At 37.1% G+C, this 23,016-nt stretch overlaps 1 protein-coding gene across 1 annotated transcript in view; it reads right to left on the bottom strand.

Annotated features, from left to right (window-relative positions):
* Positions 1-23,016, bottom strand: part of MYO3A (myosin IIIA) — a 184,739-nt gene that overhangs the window by 52,317 nt on the left and 109,406 nt on the right. Inside the window, exons 19-23 of the mRNA XM_060164931.1 lie at positions 19,813-20,023; positions 17,891-18,038; positions 6,084-6,237; positions 4,620-4,708; positions 2,499-2,628 (exon numbers count right to left, since the gene is read on the bottom strand). Of these exons, the coding sequence (XP_060020914.1) occupies positions 2,499-2,628; positions 4,620-4,708; positions 6,084-6,237; positions 17,891-18,038; positions 19,813-20,023 (732 nt within the window). The remainder of the gene's footprint in view (positions 1-2,498; positions 2,629-4,619; positions 4,709-6,083; positions 6,238-17,890; positions 18,039-19,812; positions 20,024-23,016) is intronic.

Below are 23,016 nucleotides of genomic sequence, written 5' to 3'. Positions count from 1 at the left end.
ACCTTTTTAAGTATACAATTCAGTGGTATTAAATACATTCATAACGTTGTGCAACCATCACCACCATCAATCTTCATAACCCTTTTCATCTTGTAAAACTGAAATTCTATACCCATTAAATACTAACTCCCCATGCCCCCCATCCCAGCTCTTGACAACCAACATTCTACTTTCTGTCTCTATGATTCTGACTACTCTCAGTACCTCATATAAGTGGAATCATGGAGTATTTGTTTAGGAGCAACAATTTTTGCATGAAGCAACAATTTTTGCATCAATATAGGACACTGATCCCTGAGAGAGAGGAAACAAATGAGGTGAGCCCTATGATTACTCCAGCTTTCTGTCCAGAGGGTTTATGTTGCAATGCAGGGAGAGGAACCCAATGAAGCCTGGAGAGAACAGATGTAACCAATAGGAAACAAACAGCAAGAGAGTGTCAAGCCCAACCATATCGCTAATCACATTAAATGTAAATTGTTTGATCACCTCAATTAAAAGGCAGAGATTATCAGGTTGGATTTAAAAAAGCAAGGCCCAATTATATGCTGTCTACAAAAAACCCACTTTAAATATAAACTCAAAAAAAGTTGAAGTTAAAAGCATAAAAAGATACACCATTTAACTACTAATCATAAGAAAGTTGGAGTCTTCCTATTAATATCAGGCAAAGTAGATTTCAGAACAAAGAATATTACCAGACATAAAAGAGTTATTTAGTAATAATAAAGGGGACTATTCATCAAGAAGATATAACAATTCTAGATGTTATGCATCCAATAACAGACCTTAAAGTACATAAAGCAAAAACTGATAGAAATGAAAGTAAAAATAGATAAATTGACAATTATAGTCAGATATTTCAAAACTACTTTCTCAGTAACTGAGAGAACCAGGAGAGAGAAAACTTGTAAGTATACAGAAGATCTGACCAATATTATCAACCAAGTTGACCTAATTGCCACTTATGGAATACTCCACCCACCAACAGCAGAATACACATTATTTTCAAGTGCAAATGAAACATAAAACAAGATAGAGCATATTCTGGGCCATAAAACATGTCTCAATAAAGTTAAATGAATTAAATCATACAAAGTATGCTTTCTGAGCAATACAAAATTAAATTAGTAGTACATAACAAAAATATACCTGGAAATCCCAATATATTTAGAAATTAAATGTAATACTTATAAATAACCCCTATAAATGCCTATATTAGAAAAGAAGAAATTTTCTTAAATCAATGACTTAAGTTTTCATCTCAGAAATCAGAAGGCAAAATAAACCCTGAAAGAAACAGAAGAAAACAATAAAGACAAAAGCAAAAAAAAAAAAAAATCAACAAAATTAAAACTAAAAATTCAATAGACAAAATCAATGAAACTAAAAGTTGGTTCTTTGAGAATATCAATAAAATTGATAAACGTCTAGAAAATCTATCAAGAATAAAATGAGAGAGAACATACATTATCTATATCAGGAATAAGAGAGCTGATATAACCTCAAGATCTACAGACATTCAAAGGATAATAGGGGTTATTGTCAAATTTATGTCAATAAATTTGACAGCATAGATTAAATAGATATTATCAAATTTATGTCAATAAATTTGACAGCACAGATTGAATAGAAAATTTTCCTAAAAGATACAACCTACTCTAAAGCTATTTCAGATTGACATATACAAACTGCTATATTTAAAACAGATAACCAACAAGGACCTACTGTACAGCACAGGGAACTCTGCTCAATATACTATAACAACCTAAATGGGAAAAGAACTAGAAAAAGAATAGATACATGTATAAGTATACCTGAATCACTCTGCTGTACACCTGAAACCAACACAACATTGTTAATCAACTATACTCCAATATTAAAAAAACTATATTTCAATAAACATTTTTAAAAAAGACTTTCTCAGGAATAAAAGTCAGTAAAACGTTCAGAAATCAATCCATGTAACTCACCATATTTATAGATATAAAGCAAAAACAAAGCAAAAACAAATGATAATTTCAATAGATGCAGAAAATTCATCTATGTACGTCAAGAACTCATCATATTTTACTGTCTAAATATATGCTCTTTATTGTGTGTCAGTTATACATCAACAAACTATAAAAAATGAAGTGCAGAGAACAATTCTGAACTCCAATAAAGAAAAAGACCAAACTACATTTTTTTTTCTACTTAAGAGCAAATGCAAGGATTATATGGTTGGTTGGAAAAAGGCACACAACTTTTTAATCGATTAGGCAGAACTCACTAAACCTGTAGGATCTCAAAGGCTCATCCAATGTTGCCCACTCCTGACACAGCAGGTAATTCTGAACTCTCTGAAGGTGACGGTACTCTTTTAGTGAGCAGCTAGGACACCACCGTCTTTTCTGGTGAGTAATTCAAAACTTTTCTTTAATGGAAACCTAGCTTCTTTGTAAAAATAAAACCAACTCACGCACCAAGAAAAATGGAAGGAAACTGCCTCGGCTTACCTGTTTTTGTTAGAGGGTGGCTGACTAGCTGTCGAATTACGCTGTTTTCCGACGACCTCAAAAGTAGCACAATATCAGTTGGGAGGGTGTCTCTGTTTTTAGCTAAGAACCCACTTGCGTTATAGATGACCTGTTGATAAAGCATGTTATCATCATTGTCACAGTCAGTGTCATCACCCTCATCCTCATCAGCAGCATCATTATCATCACCAATAGGTATTTATTGAGAGCTTTACTTAGCGCTAAGTGACAGGTACACAAGGATTTACAAAGGTAGTCCCTTACAACTCGGTTGGAAAAGTGAACCTCTCCAGGCTTACATTATATCTTTTCAGAGAAAAATCTGTGTCATAATGATTGTATTTGGGTTGAAATAATCAAAGAGGTTTGATTCCTCCCATTTATTATACCATGTTGGCAATGTCGTGGGTCTCCCTTCTCTATTTGGAGGGTTGGGGCCCCCAAGGTGTTCTCATTTCTGTGATAACTGGTTCACCTGCAGTAAACTCAGGAGCAGTGTGGTCTAAATACACTGTGGGTGTGTGTGTTTCTGGCACTTCTAAATAATTTTAAGATTTTTAAAGATCAGTGCAACCCAAAGATGTTTGTAGGATGGTCCAATGTGGCTGTTGTTCTGGACTGAATTGTGTCCCTCCACATTGGAAAATCTAATCCCCAATGTGACTGTATTTTGGAAGCAAGGTCCTTAAGGAGGTAATGAAGGTTAAATGAAGTTTACTGTAAGAGTGAGGCTCTAATCCCACAGGACTAGTGTTCTTGTAAGAAGAGGAAGATACACCAGAGATCTCTTTCTCCCCCTCCTACGTACACAGAGAAAAGGCCATATGAAGGCACTGGGAGGAGGCAGCTGTCTGCAGGCCAGGACAGACCTCACCAGATGTGCTGGTACCTTGATCTTGGCCTTCTAGCCTCCAGAACTGTGAGGAAATAAATTTCCATTGTTTAAGACACTCAGCCTGTGGTATTTTTGTTATGGCAGCCCAAAAGACTAATACAGTTGTTAAAAATAACTGGATAGGGTTTCCCTAGCGGTGCAGTGGTTGAGAATCCTCCTGCCAATGCAGGGGACACGGGTTCGAGACCTGGTCCGGGAAGATCCCACATGCCGCGGAGCAACTAAGCCCGTGCGCCACGACTACCGAGCCCGCGTGCCACAACTACTGAAGCCCGTGTGCCTAGAGCCTGTGCTCCACAACAAGAGAAGCCACCGCAGTGAGAAGCCCACGCATCGCAACGAAGAGTAGTCGCCACTCGCCGCAACTAGAGAAAGACCTCGCGCGGCAACGAAGACCCAACGCAGCCAAAAATAAATAAATTAATCTTAAAAGAACTGGATAAAATGATCATAGGAAATTCTTAACGAATATTTTAAAGTAGGCTTATTTGGAAAATCACATGCTGAAAATCATGAGAAAGGTTATAACTGTGATATTTAAGGTAGATTTTGTTTTCAATGACTAAAGTCTGGACTACTGACTGACACAGAAGTTCTACTAGACTAGAACGCTCAGGGTTCTGCGGTATTTTATTTTGTTTGTATATGTCTATGAATTCCTTCTTGATTTGAATATCTTCTTAGTCCTCCAATATTTATAACATCATTGTGAGGGAAAGACCTGTTATTCTCTACAGAAGGGAAAGAAACTGTCTCCTGGGTTTCTTTCCATATGTAGGATGGCATATCTGAGGTATGCTCTGGTGTAGGAAGTGTATCCACCAATGCATAAACACTGCTTCCTCTGACTGCATGACAGTCCATCAGTTAATTCTAATTAATCAGCTCAGGGATCTGGCCGTACCTCCAGCCTGGTACCTTCTCTTGTTGGGAAGGAGGAAAGACAAAGGCTGCCATGGACAGAGAAGCAACTCAAGTCTGAAGAAGGCAGTTTATACAAAAGGTTCTCAGCTATCATTAAAAGAAGAAAAAAATAGGTACCCATTGGCAGCCAACCACATGCCAAGCCACACCTCAGGATCAGAAAGATGTACTCTTTATATCATTACAGGCATCTATAAATATTTTGGGCCATAATTTTCGTGGCCTTATTATTCAATGAAAGACTAAAGAGAAACTCAGTTATAATGTTTCAGAGTTCTTACCTTTCCTGCATAATGGTGAATTCCAAAACTAACTTCCATTCTTTTAGGCCTCCAGAAGTACTGTGATTTCAGATTACCTTCAAATTTTTCTGTAGAAAAAAATTTAACTCCAATATCAAGCATGTAGGAGGGCCTCAAAAAATACCGATTGAGGGATTCCCTGGTGGCGCAGTGGTTGAGAGTCCGCCTGCCGATGCAGGGGACACGGGTTCGTGCCCCGGTCCGGGAGGATCCCACATGCCGCGGAGCGGCTGGGCCCGTGAGCCATGGCCGCTGGGCCTGCGCGTCTGGAGCCTGTGCTCCGCAACGGGAGAGGCCACAGCAGTGGGAGGTCCACGTACCGCAAAAAAAACAAAAAACAAAAAACAAAAAACCAACTGACAGAATCATCTCTTTCACCATAAAATGGAAAATGTGCAGTGAACAAACACAGAAAATTTTATATAGTTATTACAAGCAGATTTGTAATATAATTATAAATGGTAAGGCAAAACTTGAGATCATGAATTTTACCATTCCAATATGATTTAGGTCAGCAGGTCTCAAACCTTAGCAAGCAGCAGAATCACCTGGAGGGTTTGTTAAAATAGACTGCTGGGTCCCACCCCCAGAGTTTCTGACTCAACAGGTCTGGAGTGGGATCCAAAAATTAACATTTCTAGCAAGTTCCCAGGGGATACTGATGTTCCTGGCCTGGGGACCCCATTTTAAGAACCACTGGTACAGAGGAAGGAAACTAAGTACTTGAGATTGTCCAGAGAGCTTTGTGAAACACAGCTGGATGTGAAGCCATGAGCCTAGAAATTTGGTATTTTGGTTCTCTTTTTTATAAGAAGAGCTATAGGTTGTTACTGATTACAATAGGAAACACAATAGGATCATACAGGCATGTCTACAACAGTTTTACCAGCACAAGTTCTCTGTTATTTCATGTCCTAGAAGGTACATTTTAACATCAAAATCAAGGGACTAGTATGAAATGATTTCCCCACCACGTTGGGGTTATTTTCTTTTCCATCTAGTATCGTCCAACTAGAGGAGAGAATAGGCAATCAGTGAGTCAGATAAATGACGAGAACATCACAGATGAATTTATTTCCTCCCTGTTAGGTATCTCATTTCCAATTCTGGAGCTGTCCTTTTGCCCTGTCCTCCAATTTCTAGTTTTGGGCTGGATAATTACTAAGGTCATTTCTAACATAAAATCCTATGATTGGGGCTCTACCATAATATAAGGAGAAGTCCAATACTGAAACTTGTTTAATTCATCACTAAATATTTCACCCTATTATAAACATTCACTGGTCTAGGTATTAGATCCAAAGCCTCTTCCCCAAAGTTAGACATGCAGGCTTTGTCACAGCAATACTCTACTAGATATTTAAAAACATTTTTTTAAGTCATTCATAACTACATGACCGTATTACATGAAAACTATGTAGACATACTGAATTTAAAACTCACCTACAAGAGTTTGGTCGGTGGCCTTGGGAAATCTGCACTCTTCATCGAGGAGGGACAGTAAACCCATTGGCTTCTGCAGGAACATATCTAGGAGAGGCCGGTTATCTTCGTATTCAATAACTCTAGCATCCACATCTTCATTTATGTATTCATTCTGTAACGGGACATGAGATGTATAGAAACACTTAAAATTTTGTGAACAATATGTAACTTGGCAGCAACTACCTAAAATTCTACTTTACGCACATGATAAAAAATTACTCCCTACGACCTTGCCCTTAAACTGAGGGTATCATTTTATTTCTCTCTCCCCAGAAGTACCAGTTCATTAAAGTTAGCACTGACGATACTCAGGGTAGTAATAAAAAGTTTCTAGCTTCTATACTAGACTTACAGGCATCTCAAGGTTTCCAGATGCGGGAGACTAGGTTGTTAATGAGCAGTAATAAAATCATGCTACAGAATTGATAGAATATTAATTAGGTATATCTTAGGGTTACACTTCCCCCAATTTAAGCCTTTTATCTAAATTCAGAAATGCTGGATCGCTCAAGAACATAGTTTTTCAGTCATGATGACATTTACATTGTTTGGGGTGAACGGCTGTGGGTCACAGGAACAACCAATGGCTGGAGAACCAAGAACACGTAGGTTCCCATCCGGGCTCTGCCACTTGACGAGCCATATAGTCCTTTGGAATTTTCTTCCTCTTTAAACTTCTGTTTTTTCATCTACTAAACAGAAGTAACAATCTCCATCTAACAAGGTAATAATATCTGGTAATCACTAGTAATCATTTGTGGTGGAGTATGATATAAAATGCATAAAATAAAAACAATAATTACTGTAAGATGTTGGTACCAGCACAACATAGATACTGATGATCTATTTTACAAAAAGGACAAGAAGAATTGTGCTGTAGCTTTGCTTCTATGACTTTTGCCTTCATACTGGGTCCCCCTCACCCCCAGTGCTGCAATGTGTAAAAGACAGGACATAGACGACCTCTGAACTCGGACTTGTAGTGATGCTTACATGGAGGGTTCCCCCCATTTTCTCAGGTGATAAAGCAACTATTACTGGGGAAGTGTATCAAATAATTACTGACTGGGGAAGAATGCCCTGCACCATTCACAAACGAAAGTTACAGGCTACTTCCATTACCATTTTAATATATTCTTTAATTCATTAAATATTTTCATTGAACACCTTATAATAAGGCACTGTGATGGGTGATAAAAAGATGTTTAAAACAAATTCTTTTTTGTTTGTTTAAAACAAATTCTGTCCTCAGTGAATTTAAGATAAAATTTGAGTGATTAGCTTTGTAAATAAATACCCAAAATGCAAGGTAACACAGGATAGATAAATGCTAGGTACGATGTACTACAGGAGTTCAGAGAAAGAGAATTTATTTCTGGGATCTTCATGGATGAATTTAGCCAATGGCAGGTGGGGCATTTCATAAGCCAAAGTTTTAATCTCTGCTTTTGGGGCCTTATAAAATTGAAATCACAGTCAAGAGTGTCACCAGGAAAAAAAGTAAATGTATATTTTTAAATAAAACAAAATCTAATATGTAAAAATGAGGCAGAACCCCCTGGTCTAAAAGTTAGATCACCTGAAAGACATTCAGTTTACCCAGTACAAAAAATGGAAACAATGTTTGAAGTCTCACAGCTTTTTCACTTGAAGGTAACCTTGGGAGATGTACACAGACCTAGAATTACGTGACTGTCAGACACATTATGCTGACAGCATATCATAGCTTAAATGGCAACTGCAAAGTTCAAAAGAGGTTTTGTATATTTTCTATGGAAAGCATTCAAGGTTATGGTCTAAATCAATGCATTTGTCACTTCTATTTGCCTGTGTCAAAATCCGCGGAGTGCTTCGGTGGCAGGTCATACAGAGCAGAGTAACTTGGAAAACAATGGGCTTAGACCTTTAAGATACTCGTTAGTATCTCCAGGCAAACCAATGGAGAAAAAATGCTGTTACTCAGGATTCACAAAGCACTAGCTTTTAGTAAAGTTATCATGCCTAAAACAACATATTATGTATTTTTATGGCCGTAATGATTTCGAAATGTTCAGTTGTTTTTAAGTATATGTGGAGAAATGTAGCTCATGTAACTACTCAGAAAGTCCTCTATGTCCTGTACATTAAACAAATACATTTAAAGCAGATGAGTAGAGTTGTTAACTACAGTAAAGCTGAGCTGTTTAACATATATAATCCCTACTCTGTTGAGATGCCCCCAATTCCCTTTTGAAAAAGGGATCATTTTAAGCATACATCAAGGAGAAAGGAAGTGAGAAGCCGTGGGTGTTAGAAAACCTCATGCCTGAAACAAGATCTCCTTGTTCTGCATTGAACTTTGAGTGTGAGGCGTGGAAGGACATAGCAGTAAGAAAGCCTATGGAAGATGCATCCGCAGCTATGGCCTCAACAACAAGTTTAAATACTTTGGGCCAGGAGGGATTTGAGATTACTACCTTGAGTCCTCAGACTCACACAGCAGCGTGGGAGGGTGGCCACCATAAACTGATAGGGCTGCAAGCTTCCACATGCTCCTAAGGCAGGTGAAAATGCAAGCGTGGACTGCTCAGCAAGGATCACCAACACAGTAAAGGCTCCACGCGTATCACTCAGGTCTCACCCCCTCAGAGAGCCCCTTCCCCGTCTCCTGGTCGATCCAGCAATACCCATTCCTCCACTGGTCACTCTCTATCCCTGCCGTGTCCCAGCCACCATGCTTTAAATTATTTCACAGTATTTCTAGCATTTTCACTTATCCTCCCTCTCTCTCATTAGAATGAAAACTCCATGAGGACAGGAACTTTTATTCCCCTCTGTACCCTTTTCCTCTGTCTCTAGGGAGACTTGGGTGTGTTAAATAAATTACAAATGAATGAATGAAGCTCTGAGTGACTTTCCTGGGAAATTACCTTCTTTCTCCTCCCCCAGCTTTATTGAAATAGAATCGACACAGAACACTGTGTAAGTTTTAGGTGTACAATGTCTTGATTTGATACACTTATATACTGAAAAATGATGACCACCGTAGAGTTAGCTAACAACTCCATCCCATCACATAATTACCTTTTTTTTTGGTGAGAACATTTAAGATCTATTCTCTTAGGAACTTTCAAGTATACACAGTATATAGGCAGCCTAGCAGACTGCATCATCATGTAAAGGATAAACAGGTCTTACCTATCCCCCCAAAGCACCACGTTATCATTTTACTGTTGGAGAATATGTTTTTACTACCATCCGGTAGTTTTGGCTAAGTCTGAAGTTTCAAAAAGAGCTTCCTGAAATCAAGGTTTCAATCAAGGAGTTTGGCTTACATGGTATTTTCTTTCATGCAAGATGGGTATATGCAGTAACAGGGCACACTGAAGTCTTACACTGAACTTGCACCTGGGAAATGAAGTCATATCCTTCTCATGTAGGTAAGTCCATTACCTGACACTGCTCCACAGTTTTAGGTATTTTAGAATCTGGAAATATTTTAACAGTTGGTTTAGAGGATCCTCAATATTTATTCTCCTGTGTTTGCTGTTTCAAGTCATAAATCACTATCTCTTATTTTTATAAGTTTAGTCCACTTTTTAATGATTCTCTGCTTCAAGTCATGGGAGAAGAATGAATGGGATTTATATCAGATGGTATTTGCAGTTCGCCTAGGTTTGTGGCACCGTCTCTGTGTAGATCGTTGCAGACAATGCTACATAATGAAATTCCTTGAACATTTGTGGAGCACCTGCCATGTGTATATTCAGGGGCAGGTGGGACTGGGGAAGGTAGAAATAAAGATGAAAAAGGTAGAGTTCCTGCCCTTTAGAGCGTAGCAAGAATGCTCTCTGCCTTTCCATTCCAACCTTTAAGTTACATCCTAGGATTTCTTTGCTTTCGCTATATTCTCTTTTTCAGTTGTTCCATCTCCTAGGTCTATATCCTTCCTGTTAGGTGGTCTCTAAGCTCTCTGGCTGTCACAGTCTCTGTCACCACTGCCACCTGCCTCAGTGTTACTGTTCTCTCCAGTCTCCTTCCTTCCAGACTTACGTTGATTCTCCTTGGCCTTTCATGTGAAAATACTGTCTCTCTCTCTTTTTCCTCCCCTCCTTCCCCTCTCCCTTCTTCCTTCTTTCTTTCTTCCTTCAACTAGATGGAGCATGTTTTCTTCTGTACAAGAGAATACTTTGTAAGTTCCTTGTTTCTTCTGAACTTCGCTTATTTGTTTGTTCGTGAGAATATCCTGGATGGGTATCAGAAGACCCAGATTCCGGCCCTGGCTTTGTTTAACCAGCCTGGAACGTTGGGCAAGTCACAGGGAGTCAATTGTATCTATGAAATATAAATGATCTATTTAGGTTTCTTCTGGTTCTAACATTTCAGACTGCCAAAACTGCCTGTGTTGTGAAACTTAATGAATAAATGAATAAACGTTCTGTTGACAGAACATTTACAAGGGGGAAGAAGCCACATACACGTTTATTCCCTGACGCCTGTCTTTTAGTAAAAGAATTCCTACTCACCAACTTCTCATGAGTGTACACACTCATGAAAATACTCCCTGCGTGGAAAGAAATCATTGAGAAGTTACTCACTCTAAGAGAAAGGCTTTATAGGTTGAAAATCTAGGATTTAGGGTGTTATCAGTACTCGAGGCGCACTGAGTATGTTTATTATAGTGAAAAAAGAAATTTTGCCACTCTTTATCTTGGAATAATTTCAAACTAACAGAAAAGGGGCAAGAACAGTACAAAGAATTCCCATGTACCCTTTACCCAAATTCCCTGATCCCTAGCATTTTACTGCATTTGCTTTATCATTTGCTCTCTTTCTATATATACATATTATTTTTAGTAATAACATTTTACTGAAGTAGCTAAGTATTAAAAAAAACTAAAAATGAAGAAAGCACAGTGGTAAATATGCATGCTGTAAAAATCTAAACTCTTGATGTTAAGTAAAATTTATGATTGGAAATCTATTTCTTTCGGTATTTTCTATTCAAAGCTGATATCAATGGTCTCGTTCATTTTTACGTTAATAGCAAGCCAAAGAGAATGTTGATCATCATTCATTTGAAATGACACAGGTCACTAATTCAGAATTTGACAAGTAAACTAATGAGAAAGTATTTTGCATAATTCCTAATAAAATATACATGTTATATTTTACATATATTTAAGAACTTTGGAGAAAGGAGATTTAAATGATGCTCTCTAGAAGAGCTTCCTTTTTCAGAAAAAGAGATATATACATTTTGAGATGAAAAGTTTCATCTAGTCACTTTTTGTATGTGGTACCTAACCTTGAAAAGTCTTTAAAAGCCATAAAGGATTTTACAAATTTATATTCTATTGACAGGTATTGGTTTAGGATAAGGAGGAATTTCAGTTAGGAATTCAGACGACATGTAGTTTTCTATACACCGGGATCTCTTTCACCTTAAACTATTTTTGCTTTACTGTCATGTCTATGTCTTTACCAAAAAATTTTATTTCAGTTTGTCAATGCTATGTTCTAATCTTACATGTAGAAAACTATAGTAACTGTATACAGATTGAAGCTCCTATAGTAACTGTATACGGATCGATGCTCCTATAGTAACCGTATACGGATCGATGCTCCTACAGTAACCGTATACGGATCGATGCTCCTACAGTAACCATATACGGATCGATGCTCCTACAGTAACCGTATACGATCGATGCTCCTACAGTAACCGTATATGGATCGATGCTCCTACAGTAACCGTATACGGATCGATGCTCCTACAGTAACCGTATACGATCGATGCTCCTACAGTAACCGTATACGATCAATGCTCCTATAGTAACCGTATACGGATCGATGCTCCTATAGTAACCGTATACGGATTGATGCTCCTCACTGTATATTTCACTCAAAATTATTTTTAATCATAATTAAAAGATTTTTAAAAATATTATCAAATTGTCAAAATAAGTACCACAAATCCTCACATCACATTCAGGGTGTTGGCCAACTTCACTGATAGAAAAGAAGCAGACTGAGTGCAGCATGGGTGTTGAGGGAGGGACGGGGAGGACCCAGGAGCCCAGGAGGCTGCCTACGGGAGCCAGAGAGGGAGGGTGGCCCGCTCACAGCCAGGAGATGCTGCAGGGATGTGCCACGTGTATCTACTCATTTGGGTACCAGCTTTCATGCTCACTTAGTAGGTGAGAAGTTTAAGGAACATTTGTGTGTGATCTCAAACAGTAGCCTAAAACTTGGCCAAGCATTTATAAAGGAAGATTTATTGCATACCAAGGGTTTCTTAAATGTACAGCTGTCTTAATGCTTAAGGAAAATGCCTGTAAAATTGCCTTTATCCCTTGGAGAGCTCACATAAGACAAATGCCACCACCATCACACACATATGGCGTGTGCAATAGGGAAGAAAGCTGGATATAAGATAAAAATTCACACTTTGCAAGCAAAACAATTTGAAGACATTTATAAGGGGTTTGTTTCGAATTACCCACATATTTTTTTACCAGATGACTGATTCTTTTTACTTTATGATGATAAAAAACGTTGCAAGGATAGATACTATGTAATTGAATGAATCTTTGTTCTTTGTAATTGCCACAAATTATGTGTTGGAGCCCACATTCAAATCCTCAAAAGCTTTATACTTTAGGATATGAACAGCTGGAGATAAAATTCATACACATCAGTTTCTGTGAGAAGCCAGAGCCATAATTGCAGTTATTGTTTCCATTTCGTGCTGTAAATAGCTTCCTGCTTATAAGATGACTTCTGACTTTTAATTTTAAACCCATGAGTGCATATATAAATTATATATGTATATACATGTATGCCTATATTTTAGCAAAACAAATATTAATAGCTCATTTTAAAAACACACTTTAGGGACTTCCCTGGTGGTGCAGTGGTTAAGAATCTGCCTGCCAATGCAGGGGACACGGGTTCAAGCCCTGGTCTGGGAAGATCCCACATGCTGCAGAGCAACTAAGCCCGTGCACCACAACTACCGAGCCTGTGCTCTAGAGCCCGCAAGCCACAACTACTGAGCCTGTGTGCCACAACTACTGAAGCCTGTGCACCTAGAGCTGGTGCTCTGCAACAAGAGAAGACACCACAGTGAAAAGCCTGCACGCCACAACTAGAAAAATGCCCTCGCGCAGCAATGAAGACCCAATACAGCCAAAAAAAAAAAAAAAAAAAAACCACAAAAAAACCAAAAAACTTTAGTTCAGTTAACAGTGAGAAAAATGTGCTGCACTAATGGATCAGAAAGCTTATCCTAGGTATAGATGGGCATATGAGGAAGTAGAGTGAATCTTCAGGATTCTAGAGCAATGCTTTGTAGTATCATACATGAGTTCTGGGCCTAAAGAACAATGGCATTTATTCCAATTCAAACTCATGCCCAGGGACTAATCCATCGTTAGTGTTCATTGAGCTCCCTTTCATATGGAAGAAAACCAGAAAATAAGCAAAAACAAACCCAACAAAAGCAAAGTCTTGGCTACAAATTACCATGGAGATTCAGTGTGAGGGCTATTTCGAAAAGATGCCTCCCTTATTAGAAATGCGATGGCTTGTTTGCTGCTCTTTGAGCTGCTAATTAAAAGCTTTTTGAAAAATATGGAAGTAAACAATGTGCATAAAATAATGCTCTACAAATCAAATAGGGAAGGCTGAAATATGAATCCTCTATTTGTGGAATTAATAAAGTTGACAGAAAAGTATACACTTTTCAGTTGCAACTTATTTAGCAGAGTTTGATTGAGTCTTGAATTTTAAAAGATTACAACCATATTCCTCATCACCTATTTGCAGGGGAGGGGACCTAGATTATTATCTAACTTTCAAACTACTGTTTTCAGACATAAATTGTTCCTTTAAATTTTATTAAAGTCAAATCGTCCTTCTAGTGCTGTAAAAGTATGGAAGCTTCCAATGTTATATTCAAATATTAGCTTCAAATGAAATATCAAACCAGACAATTTTCAGGAGCTATATATTATACACATTAGAAAAACAATACTACTCTAGACTTACTGTCTTAGACATTCTAAATATCTAGATAGTAAGGAGAAAAAAGATGCAAGTTCTGGATGCTCTTGGTTGTGGGTTGAGATTACGAGGAATATAATTTATGTCCATAGAAATGTAGGTTTTGAGAAGAAAAGAGGCATAGCTGCCAGTGAGTTAAAAATAAGGTTCCCAGGGACTTCCCTGGTGGCCCAGTGGAAAAGACTCTGCACTCCCAATGCAGGGGGCCCGCATTCGATCCCTGGTCAGGGAACTAGATCATGCATGCTGCAACTAAGAATTTGCATGCCACAACTAAGGAGCCTGCATGCCGCAACTAAGACTGTGTGCAACCAAATAAATAAGTAATTTTTTTAAAAAAATGAGGTTCCCAGACTTAGGAATATGTTTCAAAAGGTATACAAATGGTTAGTTGGAGGCAACCATTCTGAGAAACAAAACTATCCACTCAACAAACTATGGATTAGGTCACTGTCATAAAGTCTTTCACTAAACATGTTTTACTATAGTCTATTGATTATTGTTTTAATAGAAAGTAATAGGAAAATGATATTCAAAATACCTTCATAACCAACTTTACTGTACATCACATGCAAACAGAACTGGGGCAAAACAGGAAACGCCTTTAGCTAAACTTTATGTCCCAATGTTGTAGGACTGACGATAAAGATAATATTTGTTGATTAAACCAGAACCAGAAGTGGTTTCACCTGTGTAGACGCTACCCAAGGCTTGTGTCTTGCTCAGATTGGATAGATCATTTGTATGTCCATGAAACTGAGAACATTACGTCTTCCTGATAAGCAATAACAGCTTTACTAAGCAAAGGAGCTCTTAGGTCAAACCTATGATTACATTTGACCAGAAGAAGTGTGACCATGATTTTAATTAATTATTTGGCTTAAGTAGCTGTTTCTTATGTATAGAAATTGGTGTAAATGTGCTCTCTTTATCTGTGGTAGCTAATACATACAGCTACATAAGCATTTCTCAGTTACAATTTTTGCTTTCACACGTAAGTGACAGAGTGAAAGAAAAAGAAACCCAAACAGGTGCGCACACACGTTAAAACCAACAGAATCTCTGACTACTCCTGTGTCCACCAGATCACAGATTCACTGACCTGATCACTCAGTTGCCAATGATTGGTCCATAAGATTATGAAGTAGGGATGCTTGGGTCATTACCCTAGGAAGGCAATTGAAAGGACTGGGAATGGCCTTAATTCCTCAAAGTGCTTTGCATAATCTTGGATCCTAGTTACATTTTTAATTTGTTGCGGCAATTTTGACTTTGTTTTGTCTGGAAAGCCTCTCAAGGATATTTTTAAAGGAGCCATATTAGAGTAGTTTCATTCGTAGCAAGCCCAAAGACAAAACAATTAAGAGCATTAGGATGATGAATGAAGTTCAAGGCTATCAATCAAAGTGAACTGTAAACACAATTTTATAAAAAAGTGAAAAGCGAATGATTATTGAAAGATATGTACACGGGTTTAAAGGGTAGTTCCAATAAAATCAGGTTCTAACCTCAACCCCCCAAAGAGAAGAATAATAGAAGTCTACTAACACAAGTTGTTAATTAATCAGATGGGGAAATACACAAAGACACACCTGGTCCCATGAAGCAAGTAATCCTAATAGATCCCTATCAAAAAGCCCAAACCAAAAAATATTTACTTATTTCAATTTCTGGTTAGAATGGATTCTGTGAACACTGTGAGTCATTAAAGCAAGATGACGTTGATTAATAAATATTTATTGAGCATTTGCTATATGTCAGGCTCTGAAGATACAAAAAGAATTAATACACAATCCCACAATCCTTGACCTCAAGGAGTCTTCAGCCTAGTGAGAGAGAGCAAAAACGGAAACTAAATACTGTGATGTCAAATGTCAAATGTTTTTACTGGACCATAGGGGAGGGAGGAGTAAGAATAAGTCTCATTGATTTTTTGGATTTCAGAAATGAGAAATGAAATGTAACATAACATTTTGGGCTTGAGTAAGCTGGTGGATAGAGATGCCATTCTCTAAGAAAGAATGTAAGTGGGAGGGAAAGATGATGGGTTCAATTCTGGATAAAGTTCTGGAAGCTGTCCTAATCAGGGGAGGTTTAGAGAGAGGCATGGGCTGGAGGTGAGGACTGAAGCATCCCTAGCATTTAGGGAGTAGTTGAAATACTGGAAATAGATTCTTTCCTAGTGAATATAAGAAGAGGTCAAAAATGGAACCCATTGGGAGCTAGCATTTAGGGCAGTAATTGGCTGCACATTGGAATAGACTGGGAACCTTTGAAAAGTAGTGATAGCTAGATCTCATTCGACGATATCTGACTTAATGGGTCTGGGATAGGATCTGAGCACTGGGATTTTACCCAAGTGATTCACATATGTAGCCAGGGTTAAGAACCACTGATCTATGGGCTGGTGCAGGAAGAGTAAAGGAGGAACCCATCAGAGAGCAAGAGAAACAGAAAGCGTGTTAGGGATGACAAAAGAGGGATTTTCCAGAAACAGGAATCTGTCAACAGGGTTGACAATAGTAATGTGGAGATTAAAATATTTCTGCTACTAATGAGTGATGAGATTAAGAAGGGCCCTTCCAGTAGCCAGATACTACGGACTCAATGTACCCAGGTGGGGAAGAAATCAATACATTACAGTGAAGGTTGAATATGTTTTCAAGGAGCCTGGCTATGAAGGGAAGGGGGAGGGCTATGGCTGCAGACATAGCAGGCTGGAGAAGGGCTCTGTTTTTAAAGACTTTAAAGGATTTCATCATATAACTAGGCCAAAGGATGGCGCTACTGGAGAGGAGTGGAGAAGGGGTACAGGGAGAGGGTGAGAGAATGAGTATGTGATGAACAAGAATCTGGGGTAGATGAGAGCTGTGCAAACACAGATAAAATCTTAAATTTATGTCCCTTTTTTGACCTAAGAAATGTCAATCCAAACATTTTTTGTGCAACCACTGTTTTCAAGATGTGATCTCAAAGTAAATTTGCAATAAGGCTAAATATTTTGAAGCAAAAGAGGCTCATGTACCTCTAATTTATCTCAAATTTAAACAAAAACCTCAGTTTTAATCAGTAAACACAAAACAATTTAATATTATTTAAAGGAGAAATAGCACACTAAATGATATAAAATACTACTATTTCTTTTAGACTTGATTAACTAAATAATTTTAACACTAACGTTTTGCCAAATGCAATGCAAGTGAGTTTCTGACTTTTGAAGCTGAATCATTATTACACATTGTACTGTGACAAAATTACCGTTTCATGGCATTTACATCAAATCCATTATCTTGCGTTCTGCTGCCTAGCAACTGGAGTTCTGAAGTTTAATGCATTTTAGATGGATATTTACATTTCAAACAGAATTTCAGCTATGCAGTCTACAGAAAGAGAAAGAGCTAGACACATCTGCTTACTTAAATTTCCAAAGGAAACTTCTTTGTTTGCAAGGACTCAGACGTGCTAAGTTTTGGAGAAGAGTCCAGTGATTTTTGGTGGAGTACACTCAGCATCACGTATCAAGACACACTACATTCATACCAGCCTTTGGGCTTGTTTTTGTTTTTATAATGAGCACGGAGAAAAGGAAATCTTTTTTTGGTCTTTATTAAATGTTTCAGGCTTTCAATCTATGATTTAGATCCTGCTTCATAGTACAATTCTCCACAGAACACACACACTGCATGCATCTATACTATATATAACAAAGCACCTCAACTTACCTGTTCCCAGGCGAACACATGTTGATTGAAATAAAACTGAATTTGTTCATTTGCAATGTTAATGCACAGCTGCTCAAAGGAATTTTTTTTGAAATTTTCAAAGCCAAATATATCCAGAATGCCAATGCTTAGCTCATCATCATTCCCACTGGAAGATTGAAGAGGCATTATTTTGAGTTCTTATTTATTTTCTTAGGAGGTAATTCAAAGCAGGGTATCTCAGAGTCACTTTTGTGATTTAGCTAAGAAACTACTACCAGGACATAGAGTGAAAATTTTTTCTTTTTTTTTTTTTTAATTTTTTTAACATCTTTATTGGAGTATAATTGCTTTACAATGGTGTGTTAGTTTCTGCTGTATAACAAAGTGAATCACCTATATATATACATATATCTCCATATTTCCTCCCTCTTGCGTCTCCCTCCCACCCTCCCTATCCCACCCCTCTAGGTGGTCACAAAGCACTGAGCTGATCTCCCTGTGCTTCCCACTAGCTATCTATTTTACATATGGTAGTGTATATATGTCCGTGCAAAAATTTTCTTAATTGAAAAAGTTTCCCTCCACAGAACATTAACTAGGTAGCATTCATTTTAATATGTAGACAGTATAATATTTTCCTTGTACTACAGAAACTACTCCTAGAGTCATGAATCACAGGGAAAACCTAGCCAGCGCTCAGAATATAGTATGAATGTGTTCAGTAAAAACCATACCAGAAAAGCAAAAATTCAGTGAAAGAGTATTTAGTCTCTCATTTTAGGACAATTAAAACATCCTGCTAAAGATATTTTACTTATTTTAAAGAACTGTTATTTGGTTTTTAATTATCCACTCATAATTTTTAATATGGGATGAACAGTAACCTGGAGAAAGATATAAATATATATTAATTTATATCATAATGAAATAATTTAAAATACAATTCAATACTATTTCACAATTCAATATTCCAGATGCAACTTTGCCCTGCTCCTCCACAATGGTTACCTCTGTTCACTAATTTTGAGGGAGAGAGACTTAAGAACGTTATTCCTCGACGTTCTTAACTCTCCTGGATAGTCTGAATGCTACTATGGTGTGGTGTGTATTTTAGTGGAAAAATAACAGTGACCTACACCCCTGAAATGTATATGAAATGGTCTTTTATGCTTAGTAAGCAAGTGTGAAAGAGGTGATCTTAAGGTAGGAATCCACCATATTTTTCACATACCAATTTCTAAAGAATATATAATTTATAGCAGAACAAAGCTTTGGATGTAAATGTAAGGATATATCTCGGCACAATCCCTGGTGTACAGAGAGCACTCAACGGTGGCTGCGATTTCAGATAAGGAACTAGACAGGCTGGAGACTTAAGTTGCATTTTGCATCTGTTATGGTCAGATAACACCACTGTTCACATCTTGCTCTATCACTTATTAGCTATCTACAGCATTTCTTAACCAAATTTCATTGAAGATCATATGTACCCCTGCTGGGTTATAATGAGAGTTAAACTATGAAAAGAAAGTTTTCCTTTGCCTTGAAAATTTAATTCAATCCCTCAAAACAAAGACAAAGGACTGCTGAATAGACATTCTCTGCAAGTAAAAAATGGTATATGCTTCACAGTACACCTTCTAATTAAAAGAACATATAAATTGACAGTAAGAAGTCACATTAAAAAATCACTTTCTATTATGTTTATTCATGTTGCTACAGTTTCTGTGTCCCAGCAGTTTTAAAGTTTTATAGCTACCTGATGCAATGAAGTGGCACCATTAGGAAAGAAAGCAGAGCTTAAACTAGAAACAAAAGTTTAATAATTAAATGACACCAATTAGAAACATTTTCAAAGGGACTCACAGACAAATCAGTAAATTAGAAAACAGATTTACATCACCTGACGTTTGGGGAACAAGTTCTATAAAGTTTTTTACCTGGGTGATGCGTTGTGCTTCAATAAGCTGTTAATGCAATTGACTATCCAACTAAACAGGCGTCCATATAAAGTTTTCGCTGTCGCATCCCTGACGTCAGTAGCTTTCTCTACAGTATTGGGTCGTATGATGGTTTCTCCTCTAGTGACCACGCAGTGGGAGGTGAGAGCTTCTTGTAGCTCATCTGCTTGAATGCAAAGCAAAGAAGCAGCTAAAAATAAATAAACATGTGTTGTTAGAAGATATGATGACAATGATGTCATTTCCCAGAGAATGAAAATGTCTTAATTCACCTTCTTCAAATGACATGAAATAAACATGTGAAGGTTTTATAATATAAAAAGAATATCCTATTCAATAGGAGCCCTGTGTTTCTTCTAGATCATCTTTCTCCGCTTATCTCGACTGGTCAGCTATAGGCTGTTGTATGATACAGCACAACCCAAACTGAGCTGGCTGATAGAGTGACCTTCCACACAAACCAGTGGTGGTTTAGGCGATGCCAAACACAATTTCACTGAATTATGTTAAAATATTTAAAAACATAATGAACAGTTCTGCTATCATTTGGATGCCATTATTATAGACACATTTTCAAAACATGGAAATTAATTGTAAAGTTACCTAGACTTCAGAGATATACCCAAACAAATGCATTTTAAGTAACTTCTGCAAGATGGAAACAAACGAGCATAAAACGTCTTGACATTCATATACTTTTTAATCATACTACTATTTTTCAGTTATATATGCCAATGACTAAAGTTTGTTAAAACTTATTGCCCGAACAAATATTTAATATTTAATTAAATATCACAGGTAATTTTAACTCAGTGAACAAAACTCATTGTTGCATATAATAAACGTCCTTAACCCAAACTATTACAGGACAGATAGGCTGACTTCTCAAATCAGTCGTTCTCCTTTTAAAATATTTTGAACATTTTAAATTTAGTTTTAGCACTTGGGACAAGATATTTCTTGGTTATGTTGCTAAAATTGTTGAACCTTATTTAAACGAAATATTTTTTCACAATGTAGAAGTAATATAAGCTTAATACACAAATCCTACCTTCAGAGAAAACATTCTGCATTTCTTTCCTTCTAGGCATGTTTATTACCGCTATTCTGCACATACATTTTACCTTAATAGCTTAAGCATTTCCCATTTTGTTGAATACTGTTTGTTGATATAATTTTAATTTGCTGCATAATATTCTGACATATATAATAACATATCAATTTTTAAATTGTTGCATATTTAGGTTGCTTCCATATATTCACAATTGTAAAGAATGCTAGGATGAATATTTTGGGCATGAATCTGTGCTTCTGTCTTGTATTATTTTCTTAGCATAAACTGCCTAAATTCAGCAATTGGTTGAGTATATAAACACTTCTAAGCCTTTTGATATATTCTATTTAGCTGCTCTTCAAAAACTCTGAACCAACTGTACTCCTACCAGCCAAATGAAAGGTAAATAATTTCAACACAATTTCATGGACACCAGGGATTATTATTTTTAAAAAGAATGCTTTCTTCTTTCACTTTGACTCCTAGCAAAGCTGAATACTTTCTTCTTTGCATATTTTTATTAGTGATTTGTGGTTCTTACTTTGTAAACTGCCACATTTTCATTTTCTTATTTTGTAAACTGCCTATTTTTCATTGATATATTCATCTCTTCCTAATCAACTTATAAGAGTTTAAAGCGAATAATGCTTTGATATATATATTGCAAGTATTTTCCCTCATTTTTCATTTGCATTGCAATTTAATTTATTTTCCTTTTTTTGGTATGAAAGCTTTAATTTTTATGTTGTCAAATATCCACTTAAAAAATTATTTCTGCTCTTGGTTTTCTGCACATAAAGTCCTTCAAGTCTTTTCTCATCTCAGGATTATATAAATGCATTTTGTCCTGTACATTTATGTATGTATGTATTTATTTACTTATTTGCATTTAAATTGATAGACATCTGGAATACACTTTGGTATATGGCGTATGAGAAGGATTCAAACTCCCCCTCCTCCAAATGGTCGGCCAGTTGCTTGTCCCTACAACACTGATTCCCTAGCGATTTGTAATGCCTTTCTGGTAATTCTACTTTGCTCTGTTTCTGAATAATGTCTCCTATTGACTGGTATGTCTATTTCTATTCCCCCATTATTCATTAATTTGACATATATTTATTTATTGAACATCTACTACATGCCAGGTGTTTTACCTGGGGATATACTGCTAAGTAGAACCCCTTTTAAGACAAAGTTCTCATCTTGATGGTCTTTATCCAGAGGGAATGAGAAGCTAATCAAGAAGAACAAGTGGGAAGATAGAGGGGGAGAAGGAGAGGCACAAGGATGGGAGAGGAAGGCTGAGAGACACCACGGATACATGTGTTAAGTGGTTCCTGAATGAACTGTGGAGGACAACCTGGAAAAGTTCAAGAATTAACGCACAGTGAACAACTGGGTGGTCACTTAGTGCAGGTGAGAGGTGATGTGTCTTAGATGAGAATAATGATGATGGAGAGAAAGACAAGAGGTCATATTTGGGAGAGAGTTTTGGGATAGAATGGACAAAACTGGTGCCTGATTGAAACCATGCACCTGTAAAATCATCTGGAAACATGGCCCTGGTTTGGAGATAATTCCTTGTAACTTTAATTACAAATCACTTTAATGTAAATTAGTAAAATTTCTATTTTCCATGAGTGCTTTAATTAGTTTTAACTATATTCATATTAATATTAACCTTCTGTGACCCATATGACTGTCTCCTGCTATACGGAAATGGGTTTCCAATCATCAAAATCATTTTTCAGTTCGGTAGTTTCTAAGTGTACTCATATTTACGACATAGCTCTATTGCAACTCATTCTGTTGGTTGCTGATAACTCTTGTAATTATGATCAGATGGTGAGGTTTGAATCTTATCATTGGTGTTTTCTGGCAATTCCTTCCACTTCTGATAACCTAATATCATATGTGCCAATTAAGTTTTCCTTATATATGAAAAGCCAGAACAGGTTTCCAGGTACCTGCCAATCATTACATGCCAACCTCAGACGCTTGTTCTGCTGTATTACCAAGCTGGTGGGATGGAGATGATGGGGATTTGGGGACAGATCCAAACCAGGGCGGCCCTCTGAAATTATCCTAAATTATCATTCTGTTCCTGAGTAAGTATAAATCAGAAAAAA

This window comes from Lagenorhynchus albirostris, chromosome 1, assembly GCF_949774975.1.
Source record: "Lagenorhynchus albirostris chromosome 1, mLagAlb1.1, whole genome shotgun sequence".
Classification (NCBI taxonomy): Eukaryota; Metazoa; Chordata; class Mammalia; order Artiodactyla; family Delphinidae; genus Lagenorhynchus; species Lagenorhynchus albirostris.
Note: the sequence above shows the minus strand (reverse complement) of the source record. Positions and strands in the feature narration are given on the sequence as shown.